The sequence below is a fragment of the Lygodium microphyllum genome, chromosome 2 (genome assembly GCF_053477565.2).
Source record: "Lygodium microphyllum isolate KBCC chromosome 2, Lygodium_microphyllum_v1.1.10, whole genome shotgun sequence".
Lineage (NCBI taxonomy): Eukaryota > Viridiplantae > Streptophyta > Polypodiopsida > Schizaeales > Lygodiaceae > Lygodium > Lygodium microphyllum.
The window spans coordinates 80,892,700-80,914,687 of NC_141136.1; the positions used below are offsets into that span (position 1 = coordinate 80,892,700).

Below are 21,988 nucleotides of genomic sequence, written 5' to 3' on the forward strand. Positions count from 1 at the left end.
CACGCATTTTCTCTCCAACCTACTTGGGGGAGGTGCGGAGGGGGTAGATCCATTACCGTAAATGCCATACGCAATTTGGAGGACCGTTTATAGCCAAATTTTGAACTACGAGCTCCAAATTTTAGCCCAGTGATGAATCTGTGATATGCCTTTAGCTCTATGTAGCCTTTGGGGTCAATTTCAGGGTTTAGATGCATCAAAATTTGTGTTCTAGATACCTGTCCGATTTCGACAGTTTTCTGTCCGATTCTCAGATGTCTGATTATCAAGATTGGGCGTCCGATTTTGGATTGGTCCGATCGGCTCAGTGGTCCAATTTTGGTCACATCCGATTCTGGGAATCGGATTGAAAAAGTGGTCCGATTCTGGGAATCGGATCGGACAGGTTGGTTCGATTTTGAGTAGTCCGATTCTCGACTGGTCCGATTCAGGGATTCGGATGGCCCGGTTCGAGTGTCCGAGTCCGAGCGTCCGAGTTCGAGTGTCCGAGTGTCCGAGTCGGACAGGTTGGTCTGATCGGACGGTCATCCGAGCATCCGAGTCCGAGCGTCCGATTATGGGCTGGTCCGATTCTGGACGGGTCCGATTCTGGGACTCGGACGAGCTGGTCCGACTACGCAGCTGGCGGCCCACAAGTTGCACACGATGCCTCTAAGTTGACGTCTACTACACCGAATCGTCTAGCGCCTTCCAGATAGGTGCAAAACACTACAAGGAAATGCCAGACATGCCTGGAATCACTGTGGTTCTTGAATCAAATGGCACTCCAAGGATCTGTGCCCCTATTTCCCTGTTTTAGCCTGTTATACAGCAACAGAAACCCTACTGTTTGCTTCTTTTTCTTTGGCCATCCATATCTACGGGTGTAGTGAGCTTACCTCTGTGCTATTCGAGTTACCTCCTCTCCCATACACTCTTGTAGCTCCACGATCCAAGTGCAAGCTTCGATCCTCCCGCTCCAAGCTCCAAGCTCCATTGCCGCGAGCAAGACAAGAGAGGAGAAGAGAAGAGAAGAAGAGAGGAGAAGATGGAGAGCTTCTCCTCCTCGGTCCCTCACCCTCACATACTCACTCCCTCACACTCTCACACTCCCTCTCTCAAGCACAAGCTCAAGCAAGCAAGAAGAATATTTTACATGGGTGGATCACCTCCATGATCGCACCGCGCATTAACCTGAAGAGGGCACTGCTCGATTCATGGGCCGAAGGAAGAGTGAAAAGGCCAACTAGGGGAATGATGTTTCACTCCTAGATAGCTTGCAGATCAAGTGGAGCTCTGGACACCCCATGCTAGGTCTAGAATGGAGTTGAAGACCTCAATGGCCCCCAACATCTGGGCATATTGGGAGATCCTATTCTAGATAAAGGATAGAATTTGTGGTGCCATGTGATTAGGATCAGTTACTTTTATTGGACAAAAGTAATACATAATTTCTCATGTATGGGCAGGAGACAAAGATTAACTTGAAGATAAGTTAAGGAACTTGTTTGTCAATAGATTTCTTGCTCTGTATTCGTGTATGTGCTATAAATTACGTGAACAAACCCCTTCCCTAAAAGGCTTAATTAAGAAAGTTGATTTTAAATGTCACACATAAATGTGATAGGGCCTAATTAAAATAACCGAAGAATGCCTATTGAGGGAAGCGGGTGGGTGGAACCCCGGACGGGTCAGCTTCGGCTTGGGTATCTCTGCGTAAAGTAGGATGTCTAGGACCCGACGCTAGAATGCTGTCACGAGACCTTGGCCACTAGGAGCCCAGATTTCAGGTCAATCCTAATGGGTTTGGTCGCGAGCATTCCATTGCAAGGCGGGTTTGGGAAACCCTAGGTGACAAACTCCAAAAAATTCCATGGGAGTTTCGGGCAGCGACGCTTAGATTCTCGATGGACTGCTAAAATGTACTTGGACAACCGATAGGTGAACGCGTTACACCATTGTGCACCCACCTCCTTGCCTTGTTGAGACATTGACAAGTGATGAGCCACCCTTCGCTTCTCTCCATGCTATCATCATCGAGGGGGTAGAATATTTACTTATGCAGGATCTATTAGAAATTTTGGAGCTAAGGGAAGAAGAACTATATTATATCATGGTGCTGATGCATGCACCTGATGATTTTATAGATTTTGATGTACAAGATGCATCAGCACATGTTGATGAGGTGGCTCGATATGATGGCATGAGTGTTGATGATATCTTTGCTGCCATTGTGAGCATCCAAGAGTAGATTGAGAATGCAGTGCCACAATATGAGATCTTAGATGAGGAGTTCAAGCAATTGCAAGAAAGCATTTTTGGATCTCGACCCGTGGACCTCGACCCAACTATGCAGTACCTTCCCAAGAGAGAGACAAGGGTGGCCCAATTGCAGGAGCAGACTTGGATACTCCATTACAACAATAGATAAATGATGCATAGAAGGTAATGCTATTGATTAATGTTATTGGATTCGCACAAAAATTTACTAGTAGGGCCGCTAGGGCATCGGGAGTATATTTCCTTCTTACTTTTTCCATGCTTCGTACTTCTCTTATTGTTTACAAGTATATTGCCTTTCTTATCTCAAGGTGGAAATATAAAATTCCTAGCCTTGGGTCCGCCAAAGCATGATTTACAAGGGATATTTCCATACTTTTTTTACTTTTTCTCATCATTTTTTATTTCTACTTGGCCCCTGTGCAATCCAACTTCAGAGAGGACTTGTTCTACCTTCTTGCATCTAGCATCAGCTTCTGACATAGGCTACATCTTGTATGCAAAGCATATATATTCATATACTAGCTTCCCAATTATTCTAACCAAACAATGCAATGTGCAAAAGTGAACCCTTGTTAGTGGTATTTCCAAAATAGGATGCCAGTTTGCATCCACTAAAACTAGCATTTCATTTCTCATGAATTTTTTATCACATGTTGGAGCACCTTGTTGTACTGCCTTGGCAAGCCATTCTTTCTTTCCATCTTTCCCTTTCTTCCTAATTTGCATGCAGTATATGCACAAAAATTTTGTATTCACTGCATTTGATAAACCAAATATACACTTCAATGTTTTTACATCACTTGCAAGATGCCATTCAACTTGCATGATTTTGCTATTGAATAGCAATCAGTATATTAGTGAGGTTAAAAAAAACTTTAAGTACTTCATGGTCCTCCTTTGGTACTTCAAATATTGCAAGCCACCATATTTCATTCTCTGACTATACACTAAAGTATAAAGGATGGTTTTCATCAAGGTTGGGATCCAATGCTCAATTCATAAGTGTTATATTCACATGTTCAAGTTTTTTCCCCTTAATAATCTCACTCTCATCAAGTTTAAGGACAAACTTAAGCTTGCCTCTACATTCTTCCATAGACATATTGTAGAACTTAACCATAGCAATCTGAACCCTACATATATCTAATATAAAGTTGTTTGGATGCATTCAATACAAATGTAACTTCTTTGGAACCATACTTCAATATGTTTGTATTTTCCAAATGCGTTTGCTCACCAATTAGCTCTAAAACTTTCTCATTTAGTTGTTTTTGAGCCTTTTTCACAAGAAATGGTTTTGGTAGAGGTATTACTCACTTAGTTGTAACATGTTCGCTTATCTGCTTGTGCGACACATATTAGTAGCCCATCGGGAGGAGGGTCTAGAAGGCTCCACCTGGCACTCGCAGGCAATGACACAGGGTTTGCGATCTAGGTCTTCCTGAGTCTGCCTCGAGCGGAAGTGTCCGGCCATTCCCACTCGGGATCACCTTGAGGTCAAGGTTCCTTTCCTATCAGCAAAGTCTCTATGAAAGCTAGTGTCAAGCTCCAGATGTACCACTTTGCGTAGGAACAATAGAGTTGAAGCGGATTCATGTTGCACTTGGTTCAGGGAGAATGGGAAACAAGAGGGATGCGAAGCTCAACCTCTCTACCATACGGCATAGTCCCATTCCTTTCCCCTAAAATAGAATAAATCGGGATTCTACATCTACTGACACTAGGTCTTCATAGTCTTATTATCTCATCATTTGAGAAAAGTTCCCAGCTAACTGGGACCACCCTTTCGTAGGACGGACCTAAGTCACGTCCACTGCACTTTCCTTAGTTTGCTTTAGTTATCTAATTACCTAACACATTACGTTTTGACATGCAAAATCAGCTTCCTTAATTAATCGAATTAATCACGGATTCCTTCACATAACTTAGGCACTAACACAAAAGAAATGTCAAGCAAGTTCCTTTTTCTCCAATATCTGTTCTTTATTTGTCATAATCCTGGAGTACATCCAATATCATGCCCAAAGGCTATCCTAGCAATCTACAGGATTGCTGCTCCAAGTTTCGCCCATTGACTAGTACACAGGCCTCAAGATCCCATCTCGAGTCACGTTGGCCTCTTGTGCGAGATCCGAAGGAAAGGGATTTACAGCCAGAGCCTCCCATGGCATCCAAACATCCTCCCACTCCAAGCAACACCCACGGAGAGACCTCTCGCGGCAGGTTAGGTCCATATACCCAGCGTGCCTAACAACCCCCTTGGAATAGGGCCAGACAAACAATCGGAGGTAACTATTCCTGCCTCTCCCTCCAAGCTTTCAACCTAAAGCATTAAGTGTTTTCCTTGAATTAGTTCCTTGAACAAAGAGATCAAATAGTGTACATAAGCGTACAATCACAAACACTTCGGAGGTCATTTGTACGACCAACTACTAAGGTGTGACTCCTTTTTTTCTGGATGCTCCAGCATCCGATCCTCGGTCTTTTTCTCGGATGCTCCCAGCATCCGGGAAGTTCGTGACTTGGCGAGATCCCAATAATCTCAAATAAGATTATGCAAGCAAATGTTCTTGGTAAGTTAACTTATTTTGACTTGCCCTTTTCCCTTGGGTTTTATCTTATGGTATCTTAACCCTAAATCAGGTATTAGCTAGTGAGTCAAGGCAACGAACATGCCTTATTCGCAACCCAACCAAGGGTCTTTTAATCTTCTAGTTCCAACCAAGCTCAGTTAACACACTAGGAAACACATGATTCTTCATTTAGACCTTCAAGATGCAGTCTAGATGCATGCGGTCCTTCCATTTCTCTTAGTGTGGTTCTATGCAAGATTTTCCAATCAACCTTATCTATCACACACATGGTGCGTTTAGTATAGTTGTACATCCTAAATGACCTTTATCTCTCTTCATTCCTAGCAACGAGTACTTATTCCTAATGCACCGGATCAGATGTGACTTGCGTATATGAAAGTCTAGGTTTTTGTCCAACGATGCAAGTGTATCTCATGAACAGAACTAACATTTCATGTGTTTCTTTTAATCATGATTGCGAAACATGAATTCTAAATGACTATTCATGCACTGAACTGGTTAAAAAGCTATCATTTTATTTGAATTAAGGCGATAACCTTATCATTTTATGTGTGTAAAAGCTATCATTTCATGCATATAAACTTATGCAAATTCCAGACTCTATCGTTTCACGCATGCAACTTAGTGCTTAGAGTAAACAAAAACCCTAAGACTCGTTCTTGTTCCATGCACGTAGCTAACCCTTTCATCTCTTCCACGAGAAATAATACATAATTAGTTATAACACTTAAAGAACCTGGGTTTGATTCGTGTTCATAGGGGCATTTATTGCGTTGGTCACTCCGCTCGCCTCTCCCGCATTACTAGTACCAACGGTAGCTTTGGCACCTACGCTTCTCACAATTTTCTTCTTGGGAGCCATTTCTACTCAGGTTTTGGGTAGTCTGGGCCTTAGTGGCCTTCAGGATGACCGGTTCAAGAGGGAAAGGTCACGAGAAGGGAATCCTTTGTCAATGAGGGGGTGACTTGTCTCCAACTCTCTTCCTTCTTTCTCTTTCTCTTTCTCTCTCTCTCCCTCTCTTCTTCCTCTTCCCTTCTCCTTCTACCTCTTCTCTCCCTCTCCTCTTCCTCTTCTACCTCTTTTCCTCCTCTTCTCCTTCTCCCTTCTCTCTCTCCTTCTCTTCTTCTCTCCCTCTCCTCTTCCTCTTCTACCTCTTCTCCTTCCCTTCCTCTTCTCTTCTTCTCCTTCTTCTCCCTTCTTTCTCTCCTCTTTTTCTCTCCCTCTCCTCTTGCTCTTCTACCTCTTCTCCTTCTCTCCCTCTTCCTCCCTTCTTCTCTTCTCTCTCCCTCTCCTTCTTCTTCTCTCCTTCACCTTCTTTCTTCTCTTCTCTCTCCCTTCTCTCTCTCCTCTTCTTCTCTCTCACTTCTTTCTACCTCTTCTCTATCTCCCTCCTTCCTTTTCTTCTCTTCTCTCACCCTCTCCTTCTTCTTCTCTCCTTCACCTTCTCTCCCTCTTCTTCTCTTATCTCTCTCCCTCCTTTTTTCTCTTCCCACTTCCACACCTTCTCCTTCACACGTCCAGGGCGCAATTCATTGGTAGAGGAGGGTGATGCCGCCTGCTGTCACGGGGGGGGGGGGGGGGGGGGGGGGGGGGGGGGGGGGGATGGGATGAGTCGTAAGCCTGGGTGGTGGTGCAGTTTGCTAGCGCATAGGTCTAGGGGCTGCCGTTGCAGCAGGTCAGAGGGGGGAGAACTTTGATCGGAAGGCCCCAAGGGGGGTGCAGCTGCCGCACAAGCGAGGAGGGGGGAGGAATCGATTGTTGGCCGTAGGGCTGCTGCTGCTATTTGAGGAAGTAACGACACAGGGAACGGGGGGTGTAGTCTCCTGTCTGTACCCGAGGGAGGGGAGAAGCGATGAGGTGGGTGGCATGGCCACCCCTCCCACTTGGGGGGCTGCATGCCCCCCAGCACCACCACATCACTCCCTCTCTCTCTCTCCCTGATGTGCTGTCAACGGGGAGAGGGAGGGGGAGTTTAGAAAAATTCTAACTGATGATATATATATATATATATATATATATATATATATATATGAAATTAAAAAAGGGGGGAGTTCCTATGGGGGGAGAAGCACGGCATGTTACATCCTCTCCCCCTTAGAGGAATCGAGATGTCCTCATCTCAAGAGGACCTTGGGGTATTGTTGGTTGAGAGTATCTTTGTCCATCTAGGTGGCATCCTCTTTGGGATAATCTCTCCACTGGATGAGGTATTCTCTCAAGGTCCTTGACCTCAAATGCCTCTCCCTGACATCTAGGACTCTATCAGGCCGTAGCTCAAGGACTCCTTGGCTAGGCATTACAATTTGTTGATCATCAAGTACATGATTCGGATTAGGTGGGTACTTTTTCAATAGGCTAACATGGAATACATTATGAATCTTTAGGGTTGCGGGAAGCTGTAGTCTATAAGCATTAGGCCCAATGCATTTAATGATCTTATAAGGTGTGCAATACCTCGGACTTAGCTTCTTGTACTCTCCTAGGGATAGCAAACTCTTTTTAGGACATACGCAGATGAGGACCATATCACCTTCAACGAAGGATCTATCATGTCGTTTCAATTCCACGTAAGCCTTTTGTCTATCCTTGGCGGCTTGGATGTCTTGTCTTATTGATTTGATTTGGTCATCCATGTCTTCCAACATCTGTCTTGAAGCTTCTACCCTCAAAGTTGGATCCCAGAAGCTCAAAGGGGTACGACAATCGTGCCCATACAATGCTTGAAAAGGGATCATCTGAATACTTTGTTGGCAAGAAGCATTGTAGGCAAACTCAACCAGTGGCAAATATTGAATCCACCTTTTGGGTTTGTGATAGCAGTATGCCCTAAGCATATCTTTGACTCGTTCCGTTTGACCATCAGTTTGGGGATGGTAAGCTGTATTGAAATAGAGTTGAGTCCCAATAGCCTCAAAGATAGCCCTCCAGAAGTGTGATGTGAATAGAGAGTCATGATCACTAATGATTCTTTTGGGTAACCCATGCAGTTTGAATATTTCCTTAATGAAAAATCTTGCGATGTCTGAAGCTTTATAGTTTGTCTTGACAGGGATGAGATGTGCGACCTTGGTGAGCATATCTACTACAACCATAATAGAGTTGTATCCTCCGTGAACTTGGGGTAGGCCAACAACGAAGTCCATACTAATGAATTCCCATTTCATTTAAGGAATGTCAAGTGGTTGCAATTTCCCAAGAATTGTGACATGTTCTGCCTCAATGCATTGACAAGATAAACATTTCGTGACATATTTGAGAACATCACCCTTGAGCCTATCTCAATAATAGCTCTTCCTAACCGCATTAAGGGTCTTGGCATAGCCAGGATGTCCTGAGAAAGGGGAGTCATGGGCTTCCCAAAGTATCTTCTACTTGAGAGTTTGCCTTGCAAGGATACATAATCTTGTCCTAAAGTAGACAAGGCCATCACTGCCAGAGAATTCTTGATACTTTTTCTTTAGCTTTGGGTCTTGATCCTTGATGGGGATCTCCCTTAGCAATTTCTGGTAGATGGGGTCATGACATGCCTCTTTAGCTAGCTCAAGAATTGGGTTGTTTGGCATTGATACCTTTGTGGCTAGTGACCTTGCTGTTGATGGATCTTGCAAAATAAGAGAGTTTAGAAATGCCTTGCGACTGAGTGCATCGGCAACTACATTCTCTTTTCTAGGGCTATATTTGATTTCAAAATCATATTCTTCCAGCACTTCGATCCATTGACGTTGCCTCATATTGAGCTCATTCTAGGTGAAGATCCATTTAAGACTCTTGTGGTCCGTCATTAGGGAAAATTTGTTACCTAGCAACTAATGTCTCCAAAGTTTGAGGGCATGGATGACAGCCAACAGCTCCATATCGTGGGTAGCATAATTCCTTTCATGGCTCTTCAATTTCCTTGAAGAATATGCTATCGGATGACCTTCTTGCATAAGAACACATCCTAAAGCAAGTGCGCTAGCATCAATTACCACTTCAAACTCCTTACTAAGATCAGGAAGTTTCAAGATGGGTGCTGATACTAAGCTTTGCTTTAGTTTGTCAAAGCTGGACTGTTCGGCAGGTGACCATACAATTGCTACTTGCTTCTTTAGTAGGTCAGTTAGAGGTGCTGCAATCAAAGCATAATCTTTGATGAAAATCCTGTACCATCCTATCAATCCAAGAAAGCTACGTATTTCTTCGATGGAAGTTGGTGTTGGCCATTCCAGGATGTCTCTGACCTTAGCTGGATCTACTAAAATTCCTTCCGCTAATACAATGAATCCCGGATATTCAATCTGTCGCTTGAAAAATGCACACTTTTTCTTCTTGGCATAAAGCTTGTGTGCTCTCATTGTTTCAAGAACAATGCGAAGCTAGGGTTCATGATCTTTTTCCTGTTTAGAGTAGACTAGGGTATCATCAAAGAAGACGAGTAAGAAGTCATCAAGATAGGGCCTAAAGATATCCTGCATCAACCTGTTGAAGGTAGCAAGAGCATTCGTCAGCCCAAATGACATCATTAGGAATTCAAAGTGTCCATACCTTGTGCTAAATGCAGTCTTTGGGATATCTTCTTCCTTGATCCTTATTTGATAATATCCAGATCTGAAATATATCTTTGAGAAGATCTTCGCTCCTTGAAGACGGTCAAGTAATTCATCTATTCTTGGAATGGGGTATTTATTTTTGATGGTTGATTGATTCAACCCTCTGTAGTCAATGCATAGACGAAGTGTTCCATCCTTCTTCTTTTGAAACAGCATTGGAGCTCCCCATGGTGAACTGCTAGGATGGATGTAGCCTTGGTCTAACAGTTGCTTGAGTTTCTCTTTCAGTTCGATAGCTTGCGGGATGGACCTCTTATATGGCCTCTTTGCGATTGGTGCAGCTCCTAGTGCTAGCTTGATTTTGTGGTCAACTTCCCTTTGAGGAGGAAGTTCTGTCAGATCTTCAGGAAATACGTCTGTGTATTTCTTTAACCATGAAGGTTCTTCCTCGGATTCTTGATTCTGATCTAGTTTATTCAATTTAATCAGATAGACAGGTAGGCCCTTTCTAACTCCTTTTATTATCCGTGTTGCTTTTGCCAGCTATATTTTTGGCTTACCAACCTCTCCTTGAGTTGTAACTAGTTCCCCTTTAGAATTTCGGAAGGAGACTTGTCCCTTTCCACAGTGGATGTGGGCATCATTGGGTATTAGCCAACCCATTCCGAGTAAACATTCATGGACACCTAGGTTCATTACCCTGAATCTCACCAAAGTTGGCTTCCCACCCAGTAGGAATTTCACCTTAGCAATTTGCCTAGTACAAGAGACCTCACGACCATTTGCTAACTCCACAAGTAAAGTAGGTGCGTCTTTTGTGGCTATCCCTAATCTTTTTGCATAGATTGGAGAAATGAAGGAATGTGTACTGCCACAGTCAATTAGGGTTTTGAAGCTTTTACCTTCATAATCTGATGGAGTTTGAATCACTGAGAATTGGCGATTCGGACCCTTCTTGTGAAGAGCGACATGGACCATTGCCCTCTCAATGTCAACATCCATGGATGGATCTTCTTCATCGCCCAGCTCCTTGTTGGAAACACAGGAGGTTCTCCCTCTGGCCATGACGATGGTTTCTTGGCCTTGGGCGGCTCCTTGGAATTTCCCTTGGCGATGTCCTTTGCTAAGCTTGGGACACTGCCTCTTGAAGTGTCTAGGCTTGTTGCAATGGAAGCAATGTAGATTGCAATCATTACCTTGTGTAGGAACAAAGTTGTTGACAGCATTGGCCCTAGCTTTCTTCCTTTGGCCCTGATTCTGACCCTGCGCTCTCTTGGTCTGAGCCCTAGACATACCCTTGTTTTGATCTCTGTAAGGCCAAGTCTTGTTGTTCCTTGGTTTGGTCTACACCTCCTGTATTATTGGAACAGCTCAAATGAGTGCGTCTTGTAGGTCTGTTGGGCGCATTGATTCCAAGCGAGTGTTTATGCGTGGATTTAACCCAACACAAAACTTTGACACCTATTGTGTCATATCCATTGGAGGCGTGTACTTTAGGAGAGAAATGAACTTTGAATAATATGCATCAAGGGATAGTCCAAGCTACTTCAATTCATAGAATTCATTCATCTTCTATGTGCAGTAGGTAGGTGGCAGATACCTCCCTTGCACAACTTCCTTAAGCTTCTCCCAAGTGACTGTCCCTTCCGAGATTGCTTGGTCTCTGCACCATTTTTTCCACCAAAGTCTTGCTTCGCATGTAAGCTTAAGTTTGGCAAGCATGGCTTGGTTAGTAGGTGCAGTTCCTGCTGCCTCAAAGTAGTCCTCCGTGGACTCAATCCAGATCTCGGCATTGGCTTGATGAATAGTCCTTCCCTTGCCATCAAACTCGGGTGGCTTAATTTGTTTGAGAAGGAAATTTTTCTCTTGAATCACAGCTGAACTTAGTGCAGGAGTAGGACTTGGAACCTGCGCTTGGGGTTGCATCTGGACAATAAGATTCTTTATGTTAAAAACTTATCAAATGTTTCCCATATTATGTTAATATGACTAGCACAACTTTTACCCAAGTGATTTAATTGCTTAACACCTTAGCTAACATTACGATCAAGATAGACAATAGTAAAAAATCTTATTTATTCATGAGGGCATAACCCTTTTAGTACATTTATTTTGGGTAAGTAGAACAAGCTGATTGATACATTAGTTTGGGGAAAATAGGATTGTTACAATCGGCTACAGGGACTGAGTAATAATATGGAGTGGGGTCGTGGATTTTTAGAAAATGATAAGTCATAGGAAGCTCAGGGTATCCCTTCCTTTGATACCCATTCTTCTCATAGCGCCCTAGCACTTTGATCCTATTGGCAGGGATCACCCGGGTCACTTCTTCATAGACATACTTGTTATGCTTGACTTGTCAACCACCAACATGTAAAGTTGCGTTTGCGTGAGCTTCGACAAAGATGAACAACCTCACGATCTTTAAATCCTCCATCCACTTGATTCAATTCAAGTTGGTTTGAACGTACGTGAGTCGGTGGGCTGCTATGTAGTATATTCCTGATCCTCCCATCCATATCCGTTCCGCATACAAGGGTGAAGGATTATAGATGCAGACCAGAATATTCATCATGCCTAACCTCTGACGATAATTTGAAGCATGCATTGCAATCATGAACATGACTTGGAATACCAAGAACTTGCTCCATGCTTCGTGACTCTGCAACCCAGCATCCATAAGTGAGTAAAGAAATGTTTTCAATAGAAAACACTGCTCTATTCCACTCACCTTCCTCTGACTATCCCCTTATTCCCTTTATTTTCCTCCATTTAGTTCCCTTGTAATATTTGAATCTCATTGGTTTGATACCAACTGTAACGGGTTTCATACCTAGCAGACCCACATCAAACTCATCCTGATGAAGAAGGGCCTCTGGGCCATTACCACTAGAAAAGAAAAGAAGCCTCGTGATGTAGATCTTGCTGTCACTTGGCAAAAGAATGATGATAAGGCTCAGGATATTATCAAACTAGAGCAAGATGACAGCTATATCCACCACGTGGATAACTATGAGACCTCACAGGATACATGAAAGAGACTTGACACCTTGTTCGGTGCACGGTCCAAATCATCAAAGTATGGTCTCCTAATTGAGTTTTTTAGCCTCGAAATGAAGTCCAACACATCACTTGCCATGCATCTAAATTACATGGAAGGACTTCTAACCCAACTTGTAGGAATCAACATTAAAATGGAAGAAGATGTTTGCATCAGTGTTCTACTTCAGAGTTTGCCTTCTGAATATAACAATGTATCAACAACTTTAATCAACATGCAAAATCCTAAACTTGTTGATATCCAAGCATCACTGTTAGAGGAGGAAAAGAAGCCAAAAACTTAGGAAGAACCAAGCACCTCTAGAGATGAACATGCATTATATGTTGGCAACAGGTACAAAGGCAAGAAGGATCAGCTCTTCTGAAACTTCTACAAAAGGACCGGACACACCAAGAAGTTCTGCCATGCCAGGAAGAGGTCCCAAAAGGCCTACAAAGAAGAAGAAGAAAATAGAGCAAAGGAAGAAGAAGAAGAAGAAGAAGAAGACCACCAGGAGCAGGACAAACCTCATCAGTCCTTCTATTCAGATACACTTTTTTGTGTTGTATTTCCTGGCCCTAATGCCTCAAACATAAACGTGTAAACTCCTCAGTCAGCCTTGTACTACAGCCTCTGTACACATTGTGAGGCCCGTGCTATAGCCTCTAGATGTCCATCATGTTTGTGGTACCCACACTTAGCCTTTTTCTACGACATCCTCTAGTGTTTTGCCATGTTTATGGTGTGCCCACACTTTGCAAGTATTGCTTTCACTAAAGCCTCTATACACTTTGTTCTTCTGGTTGTGATTGAGGAAGAGTGTTGAGATATTTGCAATCACACCTACTTCAGTCTCTTTGTGAGGAGCAGTGAGGGCTCAGGACCAAAATCCCATATGCACAATAAGAGAAAGTACCACCACTCAATTCCTATAAAGCATTGTACTTGCACTCTTTTTCTAATGCAATGATAGTACTCTTTTCTTTCTAGTAAAGTGTCATGTCACTATCAATACATAAGATTGTGTTTATGAGTCCAAGTCTCAATCTTGGAACCTAATTCACTTGTGTAACAATTTGTCCTTGTCAAGTTCAATGTCTTCATGATTTCCTTTTTCCTCTTTCAACCTCCATAGCTTCCGCATCTGCCATGCTCTAGATCGTGCACATTTCCACATGGTATTAGAGCCCAGTCGGGCATGGCACTGCTTCTCTAGCCTCTCCTGGTTCCTCTCAATCTCTACCCAACTCATGTCCAACTCAAGATCAGTGTATGACTTTAGTTCTTTAACTTCATGTTTAGTGCACCTTGTGGCAGCCATAGCTAGTCTACACCCTCTCTACTTTGAACTCCTGGGTCTCTCTCCACATGTCATATCTCACTATGATTTCTTCTATGAACTTCTTCCCCTGCTCATAAAGCTTCTCTATGGCACCTCAATTCCTAACATCTTTAGCCAATAGCTCCAGCATTGCTCAAACTCTTAGTCACTACCATAGCCTAAATTTGTGACCTGCAAGACATAACCTGATTCGAGTCCCAAGATCTCCCAATATAAAGCATGTCTCCTCTTGCTCTCTTCTAGAGGATCATTCCTCCGGTCAAGGCGCTTCATCCCAGCACCAAGAACCACGACATTGGTCACTTTCTTCTCCGACATTACGAAATTTTGCCATTACTGTCTGAGATTTCGCCTGCATGCATTCGTTTGATCTGTGCATGACGAGTCTACATCGATCTAGATGATTATCATACGGCTTTTATAGAGCATAAAGAGAGCTTCATTTCTATGAAAAATGTTTCAAAAATGACCAAGTATAGCTCCTGATATCTCAAAAAACCATGCTTGGATCAGAAACCCTAATTTAGAAGCCATAGCCAAACCTCACTGAAGCTCAAAAGTCTCATCATTTTCTCTCTCATGTCACTTGGAACAAACACTGCCACTCCGATCTACTATCCAAGCATCAAATCAAGGAGAAGAAGAACCTGAATACCTAGATCAAGACGGAAGAGCAACGACCTTGAAGATTCAAGTTTCAAACAGAGTTGTCACATAGTGTGTTTTTCACACTGTCAATTACTTGTGTCTCCTAACACACTGTAATATGCCCTTCCACTGATAAAATATGAGAATTCTAAATTTGTTTTTTGCTGCTTAAATTTGATAACTTTGAAGCTGATTTGTTGTTGTTCCTGCTAGTTTAACATGAGCAAAGATTCTCCAACTGCCCGTTTCAAAGGAGTCGGGTTTCATACCTGGCAGGCCCGCATCAAACTCATCCTGATGAAGAAGAGCCTCTAGGCCATTACCACTAGAAAAGAAAATAATCCTCGTGATGCAGGTCTTGCTGTCAATTGGCAAAAGAACGATGATAAGGCTCAGGCCATTATCAAATAGGAGCTAGACCATAGCTATATCCACCATGTGGATAACTGTGAGACTTCACAGGATACATGGAAGAGACTTGACACCTTGTTCAATGCACAGTCCAAATCATCAAAGTATGGTCTCCTAATTGATTTTTTAAGGCTCGAAATGAAGTCCATCACATCACTTGCCATGCTTCTAAATTACATGGAAGGACTTCTAACCCAACTTGCAGGAATCAACATTAAAATGGAAGAAGATGTTTGCATCGGTATTCTACTTAAGAGTTTGCCTCCTGAATATAATAATGTATCAAAAACTTTAATCAACATGCCAAATCGTGAGCTTGTTGATATCCAGGCATCACTGTTAGAGGAGGAAAAGAAGCTAAAAACTAAGGAAGAACCAAGCACCTCTAGAGATGAACATGCATTATATGTTGGCAACAGGTACAAAGGCAAGAAGGATCAACTCTTCTGAGACTTTTGCAAAAGGATTGGACACACCGAGAAGTTCTGCCACTCCAGGAAGAGGTCCCAAAAGGCCTATCTAGTTGCAATCAAAGAAGAAGAAGAAAATAGAGCAAAGGAAGAAGAAGAATAAGAAGACCACTAGGAGAAGGACAAACCTCATACGTACTTCTATTCAGATACACTTTTTTAGTGTTGTATTTCCTAGCTCTAATTCCTCAAACATAAACTTGTAAGCTCCTCAGTGAGCCTTATACTACAGCCTCTGTACACTTTGTGAGGCCCCTGCTACAGCCTCTATATGTCCATCATGTTTTTGGTACCCACACAACCTTTTTCTGCGATAGCCTCTAGTGTTTTGCCATGTTTATGGTGTGCCCACACTTTGCAAGTATTGCTTTCACTAAAGCCTCTATATGCTTTGTACTTCTGGTTCGGATTGAGGAGGGGTGTTGAGATATTTGCAATCACACCTACTTCAGCCTCTTTGTGAGGAGCAGTGAGGGCTGAGGACCAGAATCCCATATGCACAGTAAGAGAAAGTACCACCACTAAATTCCTATAAAGCATTGTACTTGCACTCATTTTCTAATGCAATGATAGTACTCTTTTCTTTCTAGTAAAGTGTCATGTCACTGTCAATACATAAGATTGTGTTTATGAGTCCAAGTCTCAATCTTGAAACCTAATTCACTTGTGTAACAATTTTTCCTTGTCAAGCTCCTTTTTCTTTTTTTGGGCATACTCAACAATGGTGATCAACCACTAACATTGAAGGTCCCCCACTACCCGATCAAACCTAATCTTGGCCTCTGCAATCTAATCTCGGTGCCAATGAGCTCAATTATCATACATCGTGTTGACAAAAATACAAATAATGTCTCAAGAAGCATTCAAGTTTACTTCTCCTCAACATCGACAATTTGTTTCACCCCATTGAACCCTCGCTTCATCCACACATTGCTACCAGGAACCAAAACTATGTACTATCTAAGTATGCATGTGCACTCATATAATATCTGCACCACAATCTATACATAGTTTGGGTCCTCAAGTGCTGGAAAATACTATCAGCTTGCTTAGAGTTCAACCTGTCTCCAAAACTAATCAAACTACATCTTGTGCACGATAAGAAGACTAGCACTACCCTTAGGGAGAGACCACATATGAGAGGTTTTTAATTGTAGATATTGAAGACTCCAACGAAAGTACCTCAGCTCTTCATCGATGCTTAACTCTGAAATCCTATCCTTTATCATCCTACAAGCTCAACAAAGAATTTTCACGTGCCGAATCCCCATAACATCAACACTTGTGCTAGTCATGAGTGCAACTCCCAACAAAAATCAGCCTTATCACCAACTTCAACAACCCTATCACCAGCCAATTAGGCCAACAACGTGCCCTCAACAACCTTCATATACACCACCACCAAAACTTCTCCACCACAAATCACAAATGTCCCTTCCATCCACGTCTTCCATGCATGCCAAAGCCTGCTACCTATGACAGTGAGTGCCATGGGATTGGCACTCGTCTAGGAGGGGGGTAATGTTAACAAGGTGAAAAATCTGGAAAATCCAAAGTAGAAGACAAGGCCAAGGCAAAGGTGAAACGAAAGACGAAGGTGCGCCAAGAAAAGTATGGAAACACAAGAAGTGCAGAAAAGTCCTAAATCAAGGAGAAGGGCGCACAAGAAAAAGTGCAAGTCGATACTTTTATAAAACAATGCAAAGTGCATCATGATTTATTTTAAGAACGTGGGCTCTTACCCATGCAAATTGTAAAGGTAGATGGGTGGTAGGAAGGAAGTCAGGAAGATATAAGGACAATGGAAGAAAGGGCCTAGGTCACGACCGCCCATGTAAAAAAGGGATAAGGAGATGACCACCCAAAAGGGATTTAGGGTTTTGTATAGAAAGTTGAAAAGTGAATGAGAAGCTCATTCTTGTGTGTGGCCAAAAGTAGCTCTCTTCTCCTTCTTCTTCTTCTTCTTGCTTGCTTGAGCTTGTGCTTGAGAGAGGGAGTGTGAGAGTGTGAGGAAGTGAGTGTGTGAGGGTGAGGGACCGTGGTGAAGAAGCTCTCCACCATCTCCTCTCTTCTTCTTATCTTCTCTTGTCTTACTCGCAGCGATGGAGCTTGGAGCGTGGAGCTGGAGGATCAAGCTCGCTTGAAGTTTGTGCTTGGATCGTGGAGCTACCGGAGTACATGGGAGAGGAGGCAACTCGATCGAGCATGGAGGTAAGCTCACTACACTCGTAGAGAGACATAACTCATCGGCTATGTGAGAGGTAGCCATTAGTACTCGGCTTGGAACGCTTGAACAATAAGCAGTCCGTGGGTCTCGAGGGTTGAGCGAGAGAGCTCCCTTCAATAATGATGTGTAATAGCTCCAAATCTTGCTAAATATTAATGTTTTGAGAGTAATGGAGCTTAAGATCAATTTAAGAAACACAATGCTTGCTAGGGATTGCTATGAGGAGGCCTATTACTCACTGTAATTTGTGTTGAGCCATCAACTACTCGCCCTGATCCATTTGAAGTCATGAGGGTAAGAGATATGAAGGTTATGAAGTGGAGAAGGCTCCTATGCTAGCCATTCAATCCCTAGAACAAGGCATCAAGAGATAGATCTAGATTTCAAAATGGAACTTGTGAATGGAAGCTTGAAGAAGGAAGAGAATAAGACTACTCCAAAAAGTAGATGAAACTTTAGTTGTCTCTAACTTTTGTATATACCATTTTGAACATCGGACACCAAAATTGGCTGACATGCTAATCCTATCAAATCTCCTCCATTTTCCTCCAAATCTTCTTCAAAATCCTTCAAGATAGCCACAAATTACTATAAGAAAGCGTGTCTAGTTATGATTACGGAAAATAACTAGATATTGATCGGATCTTTAACTGATGGAACCAATCTTTCATTCTTGGAACCAAACATACTCTTGAAGATATCCCAATTCGATCAAAGACATGCTTTGATACCACTACAATAAAACCAACCTCTAACCAAAAAATATATTTAACACTTGCAAGGAATCAAGAAAATGAAATAGCCATAGCCAAGTCACATTATGCATATGACGCGATGAAGCCACAGCCATGAAATACAATAGTGGACATAAAGGAACTCACCTCTTGCAATGGTGGAGCATGAAACTCACCAAGTGCTATGGTGGAGTATGAAACTTACCTCATGCTATGGTCAAAGGATAGAAACCTCAAAGCTGAAGAGTGGAGATGACAAGAAAGATTGTTCCAAAGATCAAAGACCCATTCTTTAAGTATAATTTGTATTCCATATTAATAAATAAAATATTCCTCTTGATGAAGTCACATGATACATATACATTTTTAAAGCTACACACCTTGATCTTGTGATAGCTTTCAACACAATCAAAGTCCTTGAGCTTATATCCATTTATGCAAAACACAAAATCATCCACAAAAATCTCTCTCTCTCTCTCTCTCTCTCTCTCTCTCTCTCTCTCTCTCTCTCTCTCTCTCTCTCTCTCTCTCTCTCTCTCTCTCTCTCTCTCTCTCTCTCTCTCTCTCTCTCTCTCTCTCTCTCTCTCTCTCTCTCTCTCGTTGTGGCAATTTAAAAAATTTAAAGCGAGCTAGGTACATGGAGGCATTGTTAGTTTTCAAAAAAAACAAGGGCTAAATGCTTGAGAAATTGCAAAATTTCAAATTTACCTATATTATTTGGAGAGGAGGTTTTCTAATGAATTAGAAAGAGACAATATTAGTCATAATGGCCCAAAATGCCATCTAGAGCCTTGGAATAAACTTGCCAAATTTTAAGTTGAAGGTTTCTTGGATTGATTGTCAAAAATAGTTTTTGGGAACATTGGTTGGTGCTTTTTTCTAATTTTGGTCTCGTGTAATATCATTTCTTGTGTACCACTAGTATTGAATCCATAAGATTTGTGATCAATATAAAGAGAACTTTATGTTTACACATAATACATATTTTTCATTGTCCATATTAAACCAGAACGTTAGTTTTCTTTTACTCCTTTCTTAGACCGCATGAGGACCACATACACCTAGAAAATGCTACTTTTTTTTGTTTTGGCTAAATCCTTACCTAAAGTCCCTTTGTTTATATCCATAACCAATTCTTCCCCCACATAGACATAGGTTCACATATATCCATAGGCTGTGTCCTTATCTAAAGTCCTTATGTTTATATCCATAACCAATTCTTTCCCCACATGCACATATGCTCACATATATGATCAAACATAGTGCCCTTAAAGCATATAGAACTTGTTTTTTATCCATACAAATAAGGGCATTGGCTAAGATTTCATAATTCACAATCATTTGAATACATGACTTCTTATAATCATACATTTTGGTATTCTATTATGAAAAAATATCAAGATAAGTGTATCATAATGGTCATTGCAAGATTATCAATTTTTATAAACCACACAACTAGTTCTTGTTACCCTTTGATTATTTAAATATAGTTTTGCAACCCTTAGATATTGTATCATATTTTCTTTTCCATGTTTTTCTAATTAAAAATATGCTTTACTCCAAGTTGATTACATTTTCAATGCAAACATGAGTTTTCTTTTTTTTTGAATGCATTCTCAAATGCATGTTTATATTGGTTAATAGCTATATAGAAAAACGTTTTTTAAGTGTATGAAGGTGCATATGCCTATAACTATATATGTGGAAACATTTAAGGATTATAGCTACATAGATATTGACTAGTTCCAACAAGTATTGCAAGGAAAAGGAAATTAAGCCAATAGTGGCAAGGATGAAAATTTTCCACTTTGTCAAGGATGCTTATGATAGATTGCTTCTCGCGGGTTACATGATGTCCTACATTTGTACTATAGGTAAGGGACAATTGGAAACTCAAGATTCTATGAATTGAGTAGATGATCTCTAGCATTAAGTTGAGCATAAAGAATTAAAATCTTGTAGATAAACTCAAACTAGAATCTATTTAATAAAAACATTTTACGTACATCTTCTTGTCCCCTACTATAAAACAAGATGCATATGCACTTTAGGTTATGGATACAAGCCATAAACCACTCAATACATACAACATACACTTGCACTTGTCATCTAGTTATAACTGTAATCCACAAGTCAAGCACATGCAATGAATGTATGAAGGAGCTTAGAGGACTATGTTAGGTTTGTAAATTGTACTTCCAAGTTGTTGCTTGTTTCTATAAAACAAAAATTAAATAACTAAAAAACTATTAGTTTATATATATCAAGAATATAGGATGACTATCTCATCTAGGAGGTCTAAAAGTGTTGGAATGGAAAAATACAGGCCTACAATGGCAAGAATGCAACTTTCCACTTGTGATATAACGATTTCCAAGCATTGTACGTTGTTATCTTATTTATACATTAAGGAATGCAAGCTCAAATGTCACATATACGTGAATATATGAATATATGTATATCTATATGAATATATATACATATTACATATGTATTTGGCCATTGCTATAAAACAAGATACAGATGCACTTAAAATTCATGTACAAAAGTCATAAACTGTTGAACACATACAATGTATAAATGCACCTGCCAACTACTTATGCATGTGGTTGGCAAGCCCTTGGCAAGTGCCAAACACATACACTGAATTCATGGAGGCACTTGTTATTTGGTCTATCCAACTCAAATTGTGTGAAAATATCTAGCGTGCCTTGAGAGACATTGACTTAGAGGCTCTTAAATTAATGTTCAGTTGAACAAACTTGTTTCTTTGATTGTCCATTTTATTTTGATAAAACAATGACAAAGTTAGAGTGAGAAGAAAAATTTAGAAATCTTACCAATCATGGTGTGTTGTTTAACCAGCTTGCTCTTGCAATTCTTGGATTTCTTGCGGCTTGTCATCCAATTGGGCCTTGCATTGAGGTGCACCACAAGGAGAGGTACAATAACAATGGTCATGATCAAGTTCATCGACATCGGCTTTGCTTTGTTGTCCACTTGACATCCTCACCTCATCAAACTCAGAGAGGTCTTTGATCCTCGGAGTCGAGGAGTTGTTCTTTGTGGACTCTCTACTCCTATTAGTGGACGATCCATTGGAGGAAGAAGAGGAGTTGGTGAGGCTAGATACGAGGGGGGAGGTGGAGTCTCCCCTCCTCTTGGGGGAGGACTTGCTATCATCAAGGCTAGGGGTAGAAGTGCCGGTAGGGCTAGATGCTTTGGGGAGGGATTGGATGATACGGAGGCCAAAACCCCTAGAGGAGGTTTTAAAGATCTCTACTTTGAGCTTAAGGTGGTTATGGGGGTCGGAAGGGTTGAAGCAATCGAGGGAGAACTTGCTGTCGGAGGGGTGACGCTGGAGTGTGAGGTCGAGGGCGAGGTCTTTGTCGAGGTGGTCGATGGCGCACTTGATGGAGGGGTCGGGGCCGGCCCCGCCGGAGCTGTCGAAGTTGAGACGGAACGCCCGCCCCGAGGCGTCATGATACGAGCACGTAGTCGTAGTGTTCGTAGTGGCGTTGGTACCGGGAGGGGTTGCCGGCGACCGCGGGGATGACCGGGGCCCCGAGGTCGCCGACGACCGGTAGCTGTCCGGCGCCAGGGACGGTGGGCCGATGTCCGGGCCCGGTGATTGACCGGCGCCGCCGGTCAGTGCTCCGGAGGCCTCCGCACCCGCCGCCGCCGCGGCGTACCTCAGGCGGGACGGCGGCCTCTTGCCTGCCCTCGCCAC

General features: G+C 42.1%; 1 protein-coding gene across 1 annotated transcript in view; it reads right to left on the reverse strand.

The window, feature by feature from the left end:
* Positions 1 to 19,935: 19,935 nt before the first annotated feature.
* The window catches only part of LOC148039935 (uncharacterized), a 2,434-nt gene continuing 381 nt past the window's right edge, over positions 19,936 to 21,988 (reverse strand). Inside the window, exon 1 of the mRNA XM_087665847.1 lies at positions 19,936 to 21,988. This exon is cut by the window's right edge and continues 381 nt beyond it. Coding sequence (XP_087521973.1) covers positions 21,116 to 21,988 — 873 coding nt within the window. The 3' untranslated portion in view covers positions 19,936 to 21,115.